Genomic DNA, 12,413 nt, shown 5'->3' with positions numbered 1-12,413 from the left:
GCCACTATGCCTGGCTAATTTTTATATTTTTAGTAGAGACAGAGTTTTGTCATATTGGCCAGGCTGGTCTAAAACTTCTGACCTCAACAAGTGATTTCCCCTGCCCCCCGTCCTTGCCTCGGCCTTCCAAAGTGCTGGGATTGCAGGCGTGAGTCATCACACCTGCCCAGTCACTGCAACTTTTGTTTAACTAAAAAAACGAAAAAAGTTAAACAAAATAACTAAAGAATTAAAATAACTTTAAAAAGTTAAAATAACTAAAAAATTAAACAAAATAACTTAAAGAAGTTAAAATAACTAAAAAATTAAACAAAGTAACTTAAAAGTTAAACAAAATAACTAAAAATATTAAACAAAATAACTAAATAATGAAAAAAGTTAAACAAAATAAAACCTAAACGTCATTTAATTCCAGAGAGGACCACCAGGTGGAGTCCTTAGGCCAGAGAGCTTGTTTTAACTTGGGGCCCTTCTGTTGCTGTGTTTAAAAAAAAAAAAAAAAAGGAGAGGGCTGGTGTCTCTTTACTTCAAAAAGGGAAAGTTGTACAAGTTTCCCGTTCTTCAGCATAGGAACAGGGACAGAAATCACACCATATGTGGTTTTATTCATTTCAGGTATCTCTATGAAGTTGCAAACGATTTTCTTTTTTGATTCCATTTCTTTTGGCCGGAATTTCTCAACCTCGGCACTATTGACATTTTGGTCTGGACAGTTCCTTGTCATGGGGGCTGCTGTGCATTGCAGGGTGCTTAGCAGCATTCCTGGCCTCCACCCACTGGATATGAGTACATCCTTCCAGCTGTGACAACCCAAAATGTCTCCAGACATTGCCAAATGTCCTCTGGAAGACAAAAATTATCCCTGGTTGAGAGAGAACCACTGTTTTTGGCAACAGGATGTTCTCTGCCCTGGGCACTTTGGTTCCTGTTGTCTCAAAAGGCAAGCTAAGATACCTGGTTACCCTTAGTGTGGCTGGTTAGGTAGTGGTGAGGGGCTTTGGACAGTGGGACTGAACCCTAGGATCTAAGGTGGGTGCTCAGTGCTGTACCATCTAAGGATGCTGTTCTGTGCTCAGATAAGCCACAGAGCCTAGGGTGTCAGGAAAGGACTTAAACAGCCAACCAGGAAGGATAGAGTCTGGGGTTCGTGTGAGGAAAGCAACAGTGAAGGCTGGGGCAGGGGAGCAGAATCTTCATTTCCCTCCAGCAGCCAGCGCCCAGTGGCCTCCCAGCTGGCTGGGCAGAACCTTAAGATGCTAGAGAATGGCCTTGGTGTATTACTTTCCATCACCCCTGCTTGTTCTTATTAAAATGTTTTTCTTTCCTACTTTTCCACCTCCTTCTCTTTCCATCTTCTGATCTGAACCTCTGCCCCTCACCTGTTCTTGGGTGCCCCAACATACTCCAAGCTTTTAGGCAAAAGGCCCTCTCCAGCCATATTATCAATAATGCAAATTCAGTGGATAGTGGTCTCCCCAGGTTCAAGGACACTCCACTCCTGGACTCATTTAGACCATGTTGCTATCTATCGATCGTTTTTGATTGATTGATTAATTGAGACAGGGTCTCACTATATTTCTCAGGCTGGCTGCAAACTCCTGGGCTCAAGCTGTCCTCTTGCTTCTGAACCTCCCAAAATGCTAGGATTACAGGTGTGAGCCACTGTGCCTGGCCCTTTTTTTTTTTTTTTTTTAAGTTCTGTCTACCCCCTCCCATTTCAGGCGTGTCTTCTGTAAAATGCAATTCTCACCAGTCCTTTGAAGAGTCACAAGGTACAAAGTCAGCAGTGGCCTGGGAGGGATGAGGATGTACACATGGGGTCCACTGTGAGGTGCCCAAGAATTTGGGGATAAGGTCAGATAAACATCACTCCCTGAAAATAAAGCTAGTTTAAAACAAATGCATCATGGCTGCATTTGGACAGCTACAGAATGATGCCCCTCCTGCAGCCAGCCATCCTCCTTCCCTGGGCACACGGATGGGAGCAACTTTGCCAATGTGCAGCCCAAGGCAAGGCAGCCACTTCTGTGGGCCTCAGTGTCCTTGTCTGGGAAATGACAGGTTTAGAGGAGGTGATCCATGATCCTGTCACTTAAAATCCATACACATATCCTACCCGAGTCCAGACAATGTTAACCTCAAGGTTGGACCACTTGTGAGCAGACATTATATTTAGCTGGTCTCTTTCAACAAGGTGGAATTTAGTGATTAGGACTTGGTGAACAACTTCTCAACTCCCCACCCAACTTGTCAGCCCCAAGATGGGCCTGCCTGGCCCACCAACTTGACAAGGCTTCCTGGTTGGCTTTCCTGTAGTTGGTGTCCTTTGGGAAATAAAGGGAGTTTCTTCCTTTTTTTTTTTTTTTTTTTTTTTTTGAGATGCAGTTTCACTCTTGTTGCCCATGCTGGAGTACAGTGGTGTGATCTTGGCTCACTGCAGCCTCCACCTCCTGGGTTCAAGCTATTCTCCCGCCTCAGCCTCCCGAGTAGCTGGGATTACAGGTGTCACCACCACACACGGCTAATTTTTGTATTTTTAGTAGAGATGGGGTTTCACTGTGTTGGCCAGGCTGGTCTCAAACTCCTGACCTCAGGTGATCCGCCCGCCTCGGCCTCCCAAAGTGTTGGGATTACAGATGTGAGCCGCCATGCCTGACCAGGAGTTTATTTCTGATTCAGCTGCAAACATGGTAAGCTCTCAGTGGGCAAAGAGCTCGGATTTATAGCTATCTGGGCTCTAGAGTCTAAAAAGGTGCCTTGCACCAGTGGCACTTAACAAGTTGCTGGTTTTAATTCAATGTCAGTCTCATGGGCGGGGCAAGGGGTTGAATCTTTATCCCAAACACACTCATTCCTTCACTGCCTCACACGCACAACTCTGGTCAATTGGTGCTTGTGGTGGCCAGCTGTTGCGTTGTGTGGCCTGCCCTACCTTCTGAGAGCTGCACATTGCTCCCCTCCTCTGCTGCAAAGCTCCCTGCGGCCATATTCTTCTGCACAAGCCTGTCCTTGTAGCCACAGCTGATGACACAGGGAGAGTACCAATGTAAGGCAGGCTGACCAAGTCCTGTCCCTGGGAAAAGAAGAACCAAGAAACAGACCCAGGAAGTTGGCTTGAGGGGTTGGATTTGTACCAGTTTTACTTGGAAGATGCTGGAGGTCTTGTCATTTGTCCCATCAACTGAAGAAGGTGGCTATGAAGAGAAGGGCAGTGCTGCAGTACAGAGAGGATCCAGGTGACATTTAAGGCTGGTTCCAGGGTTCCCAAGGCTCTGCTGCTCCCTTCCCTGAAATTCTGAATCTACTCTGGATTCAAAACAATGCCCCTCACTCACTCTTGTTTTCCCCTAAGTCATTTCTAGTGGGTGCACTTCCTTTACTTGAAGCCAAAGGATTCCTAGCAAGTACAAGCTTCTGACCTCACAGAGAGGCCATGGTAAACATCCCAAGGAGTGCATAAGCCATGGGTTCAGGGATTTCAGCCACTGCAGAAGACAAGCTGTAACCTAATTCAATCACAGTTGGCAGCTACCAGTGAAGAGGCTGGCAGTCTGGGCTGTGGGGAGCTTCCCCGTGACAGATGGAAGGGGTCCCTATATCTGGAGAGGCTCTAGAACCTCCTCCCAGTGAGGCTAATGTGGTCTGAAGAGGGTCTCTTTGCCAAATGACATTCTGGGGTTGGGATCTGGGATTTCCCCCACTACTTCCTTACATCATTGCTCAAGCTCAAAAGCTTCCATGTAACGACATCAAACAGATCTGAAACCACAAATAAAGTAATGTCCACTTAACACTTTGATCAGCATTCATGTTTCATTTTGTGTGCCTTGGAAAGAAATACAGGCTACTGTGCCATGGGATGTTAACTCTTTTATTAATTTAGGGTTAACATTGTATTTGCTTCATTGATTTCTCTTTCAGAGTTGTGGATTCAATAAACAACATCTGGGTTCGCTCCAGCTCACAGGTGACAAGGCAAATGCACTGTTGTCAAACAGGGGAGCGGGACAATATGGAGAAAGACGAGGTCGAAAAAATTTAAGGCAAATGTTACTTCCCTATTCAAGGGAATTGATCAAGCAGATCTGTGCATTTCAATGAAAATATATGAAATATTTGTCAAAATAATTAACATCGGTAAAAATTACAACATGTAGCTTATAAAATGCCTACACAGGTTTGGCAGAATAAATCCAACTGTGTCATGTAGACTCATAATATACACGGACACAGGAGCATCCACCTTAAAAACGAGTCTTCTGAAGGGCAGAGGCCAAACGTATTTTAAAAGTAATTCCATAAAATGGGAAGTGATGGATGATTAACAATGGATGGGCTGGCTTTACATTTTGTTCAGAGGAATTGCTTGGCCATCGGGGTACCTTTTGGCTGGCCACAGAATGCCTCCTGTTGCCCCTCCTCAGAAGGCTCTGCATCAGGTCGAGGTGGTCGTTCAGGCTGTGAGACTCCTGAAGACACAGATAGAACACGGTAACAAGGAGAGCTTGGCTTGCTGAAAGGAGAATGCTGCGGGGAAAGAATCTTCTGGTCTGGGTTTGGAATTTGACTTTCTAAGCCACTGCTGCAGTTTCAGAAGTAGCTGACTATGCAGAAATAGATACTCCGGCCCCAGTGGTCATACATTTTATGCCCTCAAACCTATCTTATTTACAGTCTGACCAAACCATCCCCAGACTGCTCAGTGGCAGGCAATAAGCAGGTAGACTGCTGGCCCTTTGTCACATGTGAGGATGGCCCAGGGTTCGCTGGCTGGGCCAGGGAGATTTACTACAGAGCCGCAGAAAAGCACGGGGAGAAGAGTGATGTGTGATGCCAAGCATCTTTCTTTTCTGCTTTGGTCTTGAAGATTCAGTAAACTTATGGTCCCAGAAGCTGCTCCAAAGCCAGAGCTGTGGATTCCCAGAATTCATTTTGTTCCTGTTACAGTTTGTCAGAAGACTGGAGCCAGCAAGCAGCATTTGAGAGGATATCACCATTTTAGGAACACCTCCTTAACAGCCACCACCCACCTGGCTTGAGTGCCCAGAGCTGCTGCTCCTGGGAAGATAAAGCTGTCAGGTGCAGGGCACCACCCCTGAAACAGGCTCTGGCCGACAGTCTGGAGGAAGGTGGACGGATGGATGGATGGGGGTCCCTGCCCTCTGTGGGCAGCTAGACACCCCTACCCGGCCAGGAGGCACGTGCGGCAGCAGAACTGAATGAAGAGTTTCCGTTCACACAGCCGGTTAGACTTCACCATCTCGCAGAATGTCTCATCAGCTGGGGCCCGGCATCAGGAAAGGAAAAGGAGGGAAAGGTCAGTCTTTGGTGCCTGTAAAGATTGTTTCAAGGCCAGGCGCGGTGCCTCATGCCTGTAATCCCAGCACTTTGGGAGGCCGAGGCGGGTGGATCACCTGAGGTCAGGAGCTTGAGACCAGTCTGACCAACATGGTAAAACCCCATCTCTACTAAAAATACAGCAATTAGCCGGGCATGGTGGTGGGCACCTGTAATCCAAGCTACTTGGGAGGCAAAGGCAGGAGAACCACTTGAACCTGGGAGGCAGAGGTTGCAGTGAGCTGAGATCGTGCCATTGCATTCCAGCCTGGGCAAGAAGAGCAAAACTCCGTCTCAAAAATAAATAAATAAATAAATAAAAATAAAGATTGTTTCAATCATTCCACATATGCTGGGCATCAGTGGTGCCCTGGGCAAGGGGGACACAGACGGAGGTGGGCAGCAGGATGGCAGCCCTTGAAGCCCCTCTCCTGCAATGCGCTTGACTCTGAGAGCCCTGTGTGGCAGGGGGCGGGGGGGCAGGAGGGGCACCGGTGTATGGGTCTTTCGCTGAGTCTGAGTGACAAGGGGATTCCTGAGCAGGATGTGGGGGTGGTGTGGGAGGGATCTCGGGAGAACACCCAGCCTGGGCCTGTGGGCCACACGTGCACCTGTCTTTCTGGACAACTGTGCTGGCGGTGGAGCTTAGGAGGAAAACCCTGGGGGAGGCCAAAGGACAGGCCTGGAGGCACGTGGGAATGGAAGGGGCTTCCAGGGTGGAGGGGCACCCCGGACAGGGAGGAGCGGGGGGGGATGGGAGGAAGGAAGCTGCTGTGGACAGGACTTGCTGAGGACGCAGCTGCGGCAAGGTGTAGAGGCCTTTGAGGATGCATCATCTGTGGACCTTGAGGCCCTCCAGTGGCAACCACACTTTTTTGGGCTGGATACAAAACCTGGGCAGGTGACTTCCTAAAGAGGGAGTTTCCAGGCCTTTGAAGGGAAATAATTAGACAACCTTCCCACCCTCCGCCACCAAAATAATAATAATAATAATAATAATAATAATAATAATAACAACAACAACAACAACAACAACAACAACAGTAACAAGGCAAGGAGGCATCCCAGGGCCCTCTACAAGCTCCATGCTCTGCCAGGGCAGGGCCAGTGCCAGTTTCATGCCCAAGGACCATCTGCCCTGACCCTGGGACACTGGAGCAGACTGCCTTCCTCTTCTGGCTGTCAGAATGTGGTGCTCAGAGCTGGCCCCATCCACCCTGCTGCTTGCTGGGCCAGAGTCCCCTTCCCTGCCAGTGTGTCTATAATGGCTCCTGCACTGGACCTCCAGGCCCGAGTCTTCTGCCAACCCTCCTTGTTGCCTGGAATTCCCAAACTGGGCACTTATCTTCAGTTCCCCTTTAAGTTTCTGTTTTTATAACTTGTCCTTGTCCCCCATCCCACTGCAGAGCCAGGGCTCTCCTGCAGCACGGATGTGGGTCCATGCTGGATCCCTGTAGAGCTGGGATTGCTGCTGCTGAGCGTGTTCTTGACTCTGGGCTCTGTCCCCCTCATCCTGAGGCCCTCCAGGCTTCCTGGCTTTGACCCCCAAGGTCAGGCTTCTTTTATGGGATGTCACACCCAGGCCACGGGGGCCTATGGCATGACAGTGGGAGCAGTACAAGGACAAAATCATTTTTAGGAGTCACTCAATAAACAGATCAGCAGTGGCTGGGAGGCCTCTCTGGTCAATGTGTGAGAGGCCTAGAGGGAAGTTGGGAGACAGGGCAGCTGTCTTCCAAATCAGCTAGAGGAATCCCAGACAGTCAGTCAGATCAGGGGCACGAACACCTGTCTGTGGAGCTGCCGTGCCTGTGTGGCTTTGCTTTTCTCTTTTGAGCACAAGCTGGCCAGCTGAGCTCCTCCACAGGCAGCCCCAGGGTAACCCAGGGTAACCCTGCTGCTGCTCACCGTTGCTGCACGTGTGGTTGGTGATGCAGGAGGTTCCCAGCTGTGTGAAGCCCGTCTTACACCTGCTGCAGTTCCTGCTGGAGCCTGCACAGCTCAAGCAGTTCTCATCACACCTGTGGGAAGACACCATTCCTGCTAAGGCTGGGGAAGAAGCCCCACCACTCTGGGCTCCTTTCCCAGAACCTTCACCTCCCTGCACCTCCTTCCCACCTCCTCAGCCTCGGTCCTCTGTGGAGAGGCTGTGTCCCCCACCATTCCCTGACACAGGGGCCAGGTGTCTGCATGTCTTTTCTCCTGTCTGACCTCACTACTGCCCTGGGAGGGCATGGACAGCCATGGCCAGTTGGCAGGAGCATGCCCAGGATCAGGGGCCAGGCCCAGGCCTCCGAGCCTTCCCGCAGCTCACCAGGACACCCTCCTGGGCCCTGGCACCCAGCCCCACCGCTCCCCTACATGGCTCCCAGAGCTGCGTCAGTCTGCTCTGTCCAGCGGCTGCCAGGCTGCGATGGCTGTAGGCTTGGGGTCCAGGCCAGACTCCACCCAGGGATGTGACACACCTGACTCGAGCTGACCAGAAGGCTGTTGTCACCTATATGTGGCCATGCCTGCTTACCCTCGGGGAGTGCGAGAGATGCCCCACAATTCCTGCCCCTCTGGGACAGTCCTGGTCCAGCCTGCACAGACAGAGACCATGGCCAGGGCTATTTCTAATGCAGGGTAAACGTGACCTCAGAGGAGGGTTGGTGCACTACAGCCCAAGGGCCACAACCAGCATTTATCCTGGACCACAGTCACACTCATTCATTTACAATCTTTTGTGTAGCAGTGGCTGAGCTCAGTAGCTGTGACAGAGGCAGTATGGCCCCAGAAGACTGAGCGACTGACCATTGTGCCCTTTACAGAAATCACTTGACGATGCGGGCCGAGTGCTTGAAGGAGTGCACCCTGGCTGTGCTGCTGCCTGTCCTCAGTCCACGGCCCGATGACTCAGTCTCCACAGTGCTTGCATCAGCTGTCCACCTCCCCATTGTTGCCAGCTAAGGGTGGAACAGGCCCCATAGGCAGGGCTTGGAGCTTTGTTGTGCTGATGCCTGGGCCTCCCTGGGGGGCACTTCTTTGCTTTATATAGATGCCCCCTCCCTGCTGTGTGAAGCCTTCTATGCCCAGACGCCAGGCCTGCTCGTGGGGCTCTTTGCAGAGCAGCCCTCTGATGGGGTCTGGTCTCATCACTGACTCTGCTGCTCTGGAGCCCCAGGTGCAGCATCGCTTCAGCCTGGGTGGGAGGTGGGTTTTATTCCTAGTGTGTCTGAGGATGCTGAGCCTAGAGCTCAAGTCCTTGGTCTGTAATTGTAAATGTGTAAACCCCACAGGCAAACTCACATCCAGGAGCCTTTCTAATGTTCCTATCCAGGCCGCCCCAGAGGAAAGGACAGGTCAGAGGACCTGCCAGAGGGGGTTGTGCACTGGTGGGAAGCCCCATGGGTCTGCCCCCATCATGCTGCCCCCTCCCCACACCTGGTCTTGCACATTCTGGTGGCACAGCCACCAACCAAACCCTTATGCCCCAGTACAGGGTATGACTTTCCCTACAGACCCTCTGGTTTCTTTTACAGACAATGCCACTGGTGAGAGGAGAACCAGGGCCGGGCTGAGTCATTTAAAGAGATGTCAGTGGTCTGGAGGACCCAGGGGCCCAGTGCTCCCAGGCCATGGCTAAGGGTTGCTTCATCTATGAAGAACTATGGTGAGGAGTGGGCTGCGGTGGACAGCCAGGCGGTTATGGCTTGCTTGCTTCTTCAAATACAACCTCACTGGGCTCAGTACGATGGCAGGGGCCTCAGTTTTCCCCTGCTCTATACCAAGTTGCCACACACTTAGCAGCTTAACACCCACTCAGTGGCTCCCCGTTATGCAGGCAGAAGTCCAGGCAGGCGCAGCTGGGCTCTCCACTGAGGGTCTTACGAGGCTCAGGGCAAGGTGGTGGCCAGGCTGGGCTCTCCTCTGGAGGTTTAGGGAAATAATCCATCACCATTCTGCTCAGGGAGAGGGGTGATGCCCCCCTCCCCATTAAGCCAGTGCAGACGGCTCTCCCAGGGAGAGCACTGTTTCCTGTGTAGCTCCTGCTTTCCATCAGGATTACTGTGCCCAGCAGGGGGTCCTTGTGGGCAGCAACAGCTTTGGGCAGGGTGGCTTTTAAGATGCTTCTGGTTCTGCAACCATCTATGGTACCTACTTTACCCCCAAACACTATGGCCACTTTGCCCTTCCACATTCTGGAAGGACAGGGATGCCTAATGCAGCCCTCTCTCCCTGTTCCCTTGCAGAGGCCACTCCCATCAGCCTCCTGCCTGTTCAGAAGCAGGATGCAGAAGACTGACGCTTTCATGCTCCAGCCTGCGTGCAGAATGCTCATTGGCAGAAGGCATGCCCCTTCAAGGTGTGCCCCTGAGAGTCTCTGCCCCCACTAAGCCTGGGGGCAAGTGGAGGAAGGGCCAGGGCATGAGAAATTTGTCTACCCCTCTGGCAAGCACTCCACAGAGGCCTCTTTTTCTTCCAAGTTGTCCAGGCTGGCTCTTGCTAGGTCCTCTCACTAGGTCTTAAGGGTGTCCAGCCCCTCTCTTAAGGAACTTATCATGCATCGTTCTCAGCTTCGGGCCTCAGCTTCCACCTGCAGTTGCCAACCCAGCAGGCCTGCGTCCTGGCCTGCTTGTTCCAATGCAGCTCTTGTCTGGCCACATGCTCCCTCGGAACTGCCTGGTACAGCAGCAGCGGACGGCCGCAGCATCCACCAGCATTCTGGGGCCTGGAGGATGCCTGTGGTTCTCTACCAGCTCAGGCTGTCCGAATGGCGAGAGATCCTGCAGAACCAAGGGGACCAAGGTCTTGTTTCCTTTGGGAGGAGTCCACACTGACGTTCTTCCTGGGGGTGCTTCTCCAAGACCCGGTGTGTCAGCCTCAGCACTGTCAGCCTCTGCAGGGCCGAAAGCTTCCCGTCATGTGGGAACAAGTACCCAGGAAACTCCTGTCCTCCACTGCCCAAAGAGGTTTGTGGCGGGGCTGCCGCCTGCTGCCTCCTGGGGGACAGGGTGTGCCAATGCCTCTGGCTGCCTGCAGGGGTCCAGTTGCACAGCTGTGGACATAATCAGCATGCCCTGAAATCCAGGGCATTTGACAAATGAAAGTGATTATCACTGTTTAATTCTAAGTTCTCCCTGGATTGCTATATTTAATTATCTGAGAACCAGCTGACTGGTTAACATGAAAGGTTTGACTTCAAACAACTGTGCCCAGGGCCCTGTGCAGGACTCAGCAAGGCTGCACCTTGCAAGCGGGTGGCAAATTTCCTATTTTACAGCAACCCAGTAGAAGGGGCTGATGCTTGCAGAGATACGTAACCGCCACCAGGTCCCTCTGCTGTGGGTCACACAAGTGCAAGGACTCAGTGGTCCCTCATGGGCTCACTGTAGGGTTTGTTTCTAGGGAAATAGGTTATAACCATAGTGGTTCTTACACACAGCCTGGGAGGCAGACCCCATTGCAGGGTGAATCTACCAGTGCTAACAGGTACCCAGCTGGAAGCCAGGCATGGGCACCCCTCCTGCTCTGACACAAGCCTTTGAGGGCTCCCTCATTTAAAGTCTTTTTCAGACGGAAGCCCTGCGATATGGTTAGAACATTTGTCCCCACCAAATCTCATGCTGAGATGTGATCCCCAGTGTTGCTGGTGGGGCCTGGTGGGAGCTGTTTGGACCATGAGGTGGATCCTTCATGAATGGCCTTGCACCATCCCCTTGGTGATGAGTGAGTTCATGTGAGAGCTGGTTGTTTAAAGGTATGTGGCAACTCCTTCCTTTTTTTTTTTTTTTTTTTTTGAGATGGAGTCTCGCTCTGTCACTCACGCTGGAGTGCAGTGGCACGATCTTGGCTCACTGTAACCTCCGCCTCCTTGGTTCAAGCGATTCTCCTGCTTCAGCCTCCTGTAAGACTGGGATTATAGGAACACACTACCACATCCAGCTAATTTTTGATTTTTTTTTTTTTCTTAGTAGAGAAGGGGTTTTGCCATGTTGGCCAGGCTGGTCTTGAACTCCTGGCCTCTAGTGATCCGCCCATCTCGCCTTCCAAAGTGCTGGAATTAGAGGCGTGAGCCACCGTGCCCAGCCTCCTTCCCTCTCTTGCTCCTGCTCTTGCCATGTGATGTGCTGCTTTTGCTTCACCTTCCATCAGGCGTAAAAGCTCCCTGAGGTTTCCCCAGAAGCTGAGCAGATGCTGGAGCCACGTTTCCTATTAAGCCTACAGAACTGTGAGCCAAATCAACCTCTTTTCTTTATAAATTACCCAACCTCAGGTATTTCTTTACAGCACTGTGTGAGCAGGCTAACACCTGGCACTTCCCTCACAGCCCAACCCCATCATCACACCTTCACAGCCAACCCCCATTATCACACCCTCACAGCTCACCCTAATCATCACACCCACACAGCTCACCCCATCACCACACCTTCACAGCTCACTCCATCATCACACCCTCACAGCTCAATCCCATCATCACACCCTCACAGTTCACCCCCATCATCAGACCCTCACAGCTCAACCCCCCATCATCACACCCTCACAGATCACACCCATCATCACACCCTCACAGCTCACCTCATTATCAAACCACACAGCACATTCCAATCATCACACCCTCACAGCCCACCCCATCACACACTCACGGCTCACTGCCATCATCACGCCCTCACAGCCCACCCCCATCATCACACCCTCATAGCTCTCACTCCATCATCACACCCTCACAGCCCACCTCTATCATCACACCCTCACAGCTCACCTCTATCATCACACCCTCACAGCTCACACTCATTATCACACTCTCACAGCTCACCGTCACACCCTCATGCTCCACTCATTCATCACACCCTATAGCTCATCCCCATCATCACACCCTCACAGCCCACTCCCATCAAAACATCTCACAGCTTACACCCATCATCACACCCTCACAGCTCACCCCATCATCACACCCTCACAGCTCACCCCCATCATCACACCCTCACCACCCACCACCATCATCACACCCTCACAGTTCAAACCCATCATCACACCCTCACAGTTCAAACCCATCATCACACCCTCACAGCTCACCCCATCATCACACCCTCACA

General features: G+C 51.6%; 1 protein-coding gene across 1 annotated transcript in view; it reads right to left on the bottom strand.

Annotated features, from left to right (window-relative positions):
- Positions 1-3,850: 3,850 nt before the first annotated feature.
- The window catches only part of PCSK6 (proprotein convertase subtilisin/kexin type 6), a 193,525-nt gene continuing 184,962 nt past the window's right edge, over positions 3,851-12,413 (bottom strand). The window contains exons 23-24 of the mRNA XM_023193592.3: positions 7,246-7,358; positions 3,851-5,280 (exon numbers count right to left, since the gene is read on the bottom strand). Of these exons, the coding sequence (XP_023049360.3) occupies positions 5,183-5,280; positions 7,246-7,358 (211 nt within the window). The 3' untranslated portion in view covers positions 3,851-5,182. The remainder of the gene's footprint in view (positions 5,281-7,245; positions 7,359-12,413) is intronic.

The sequence above is a fragment of the Piliocolobus tephrosceles genome, chromosome 6 (assembly GCF_002776525.5).
Source record: "Piliocolobus tephrosceles isolate RC106 chromosome 6, ASM277652v3, whole genome shotgun sequence".
In the NCBI taxonomy this organism is placed as follows: domain Eukaryota; kingdom Metazoa; phylum Chordata; class Mammalia; order Primates; family Cercopithecidae; genus Piliocolobus; species Piliocolobus tephrosceles.
Note: the sequence above shows the minus strand (reverse complement) of the source record. Positions and strands in the feature narration are given on the sequence as shown.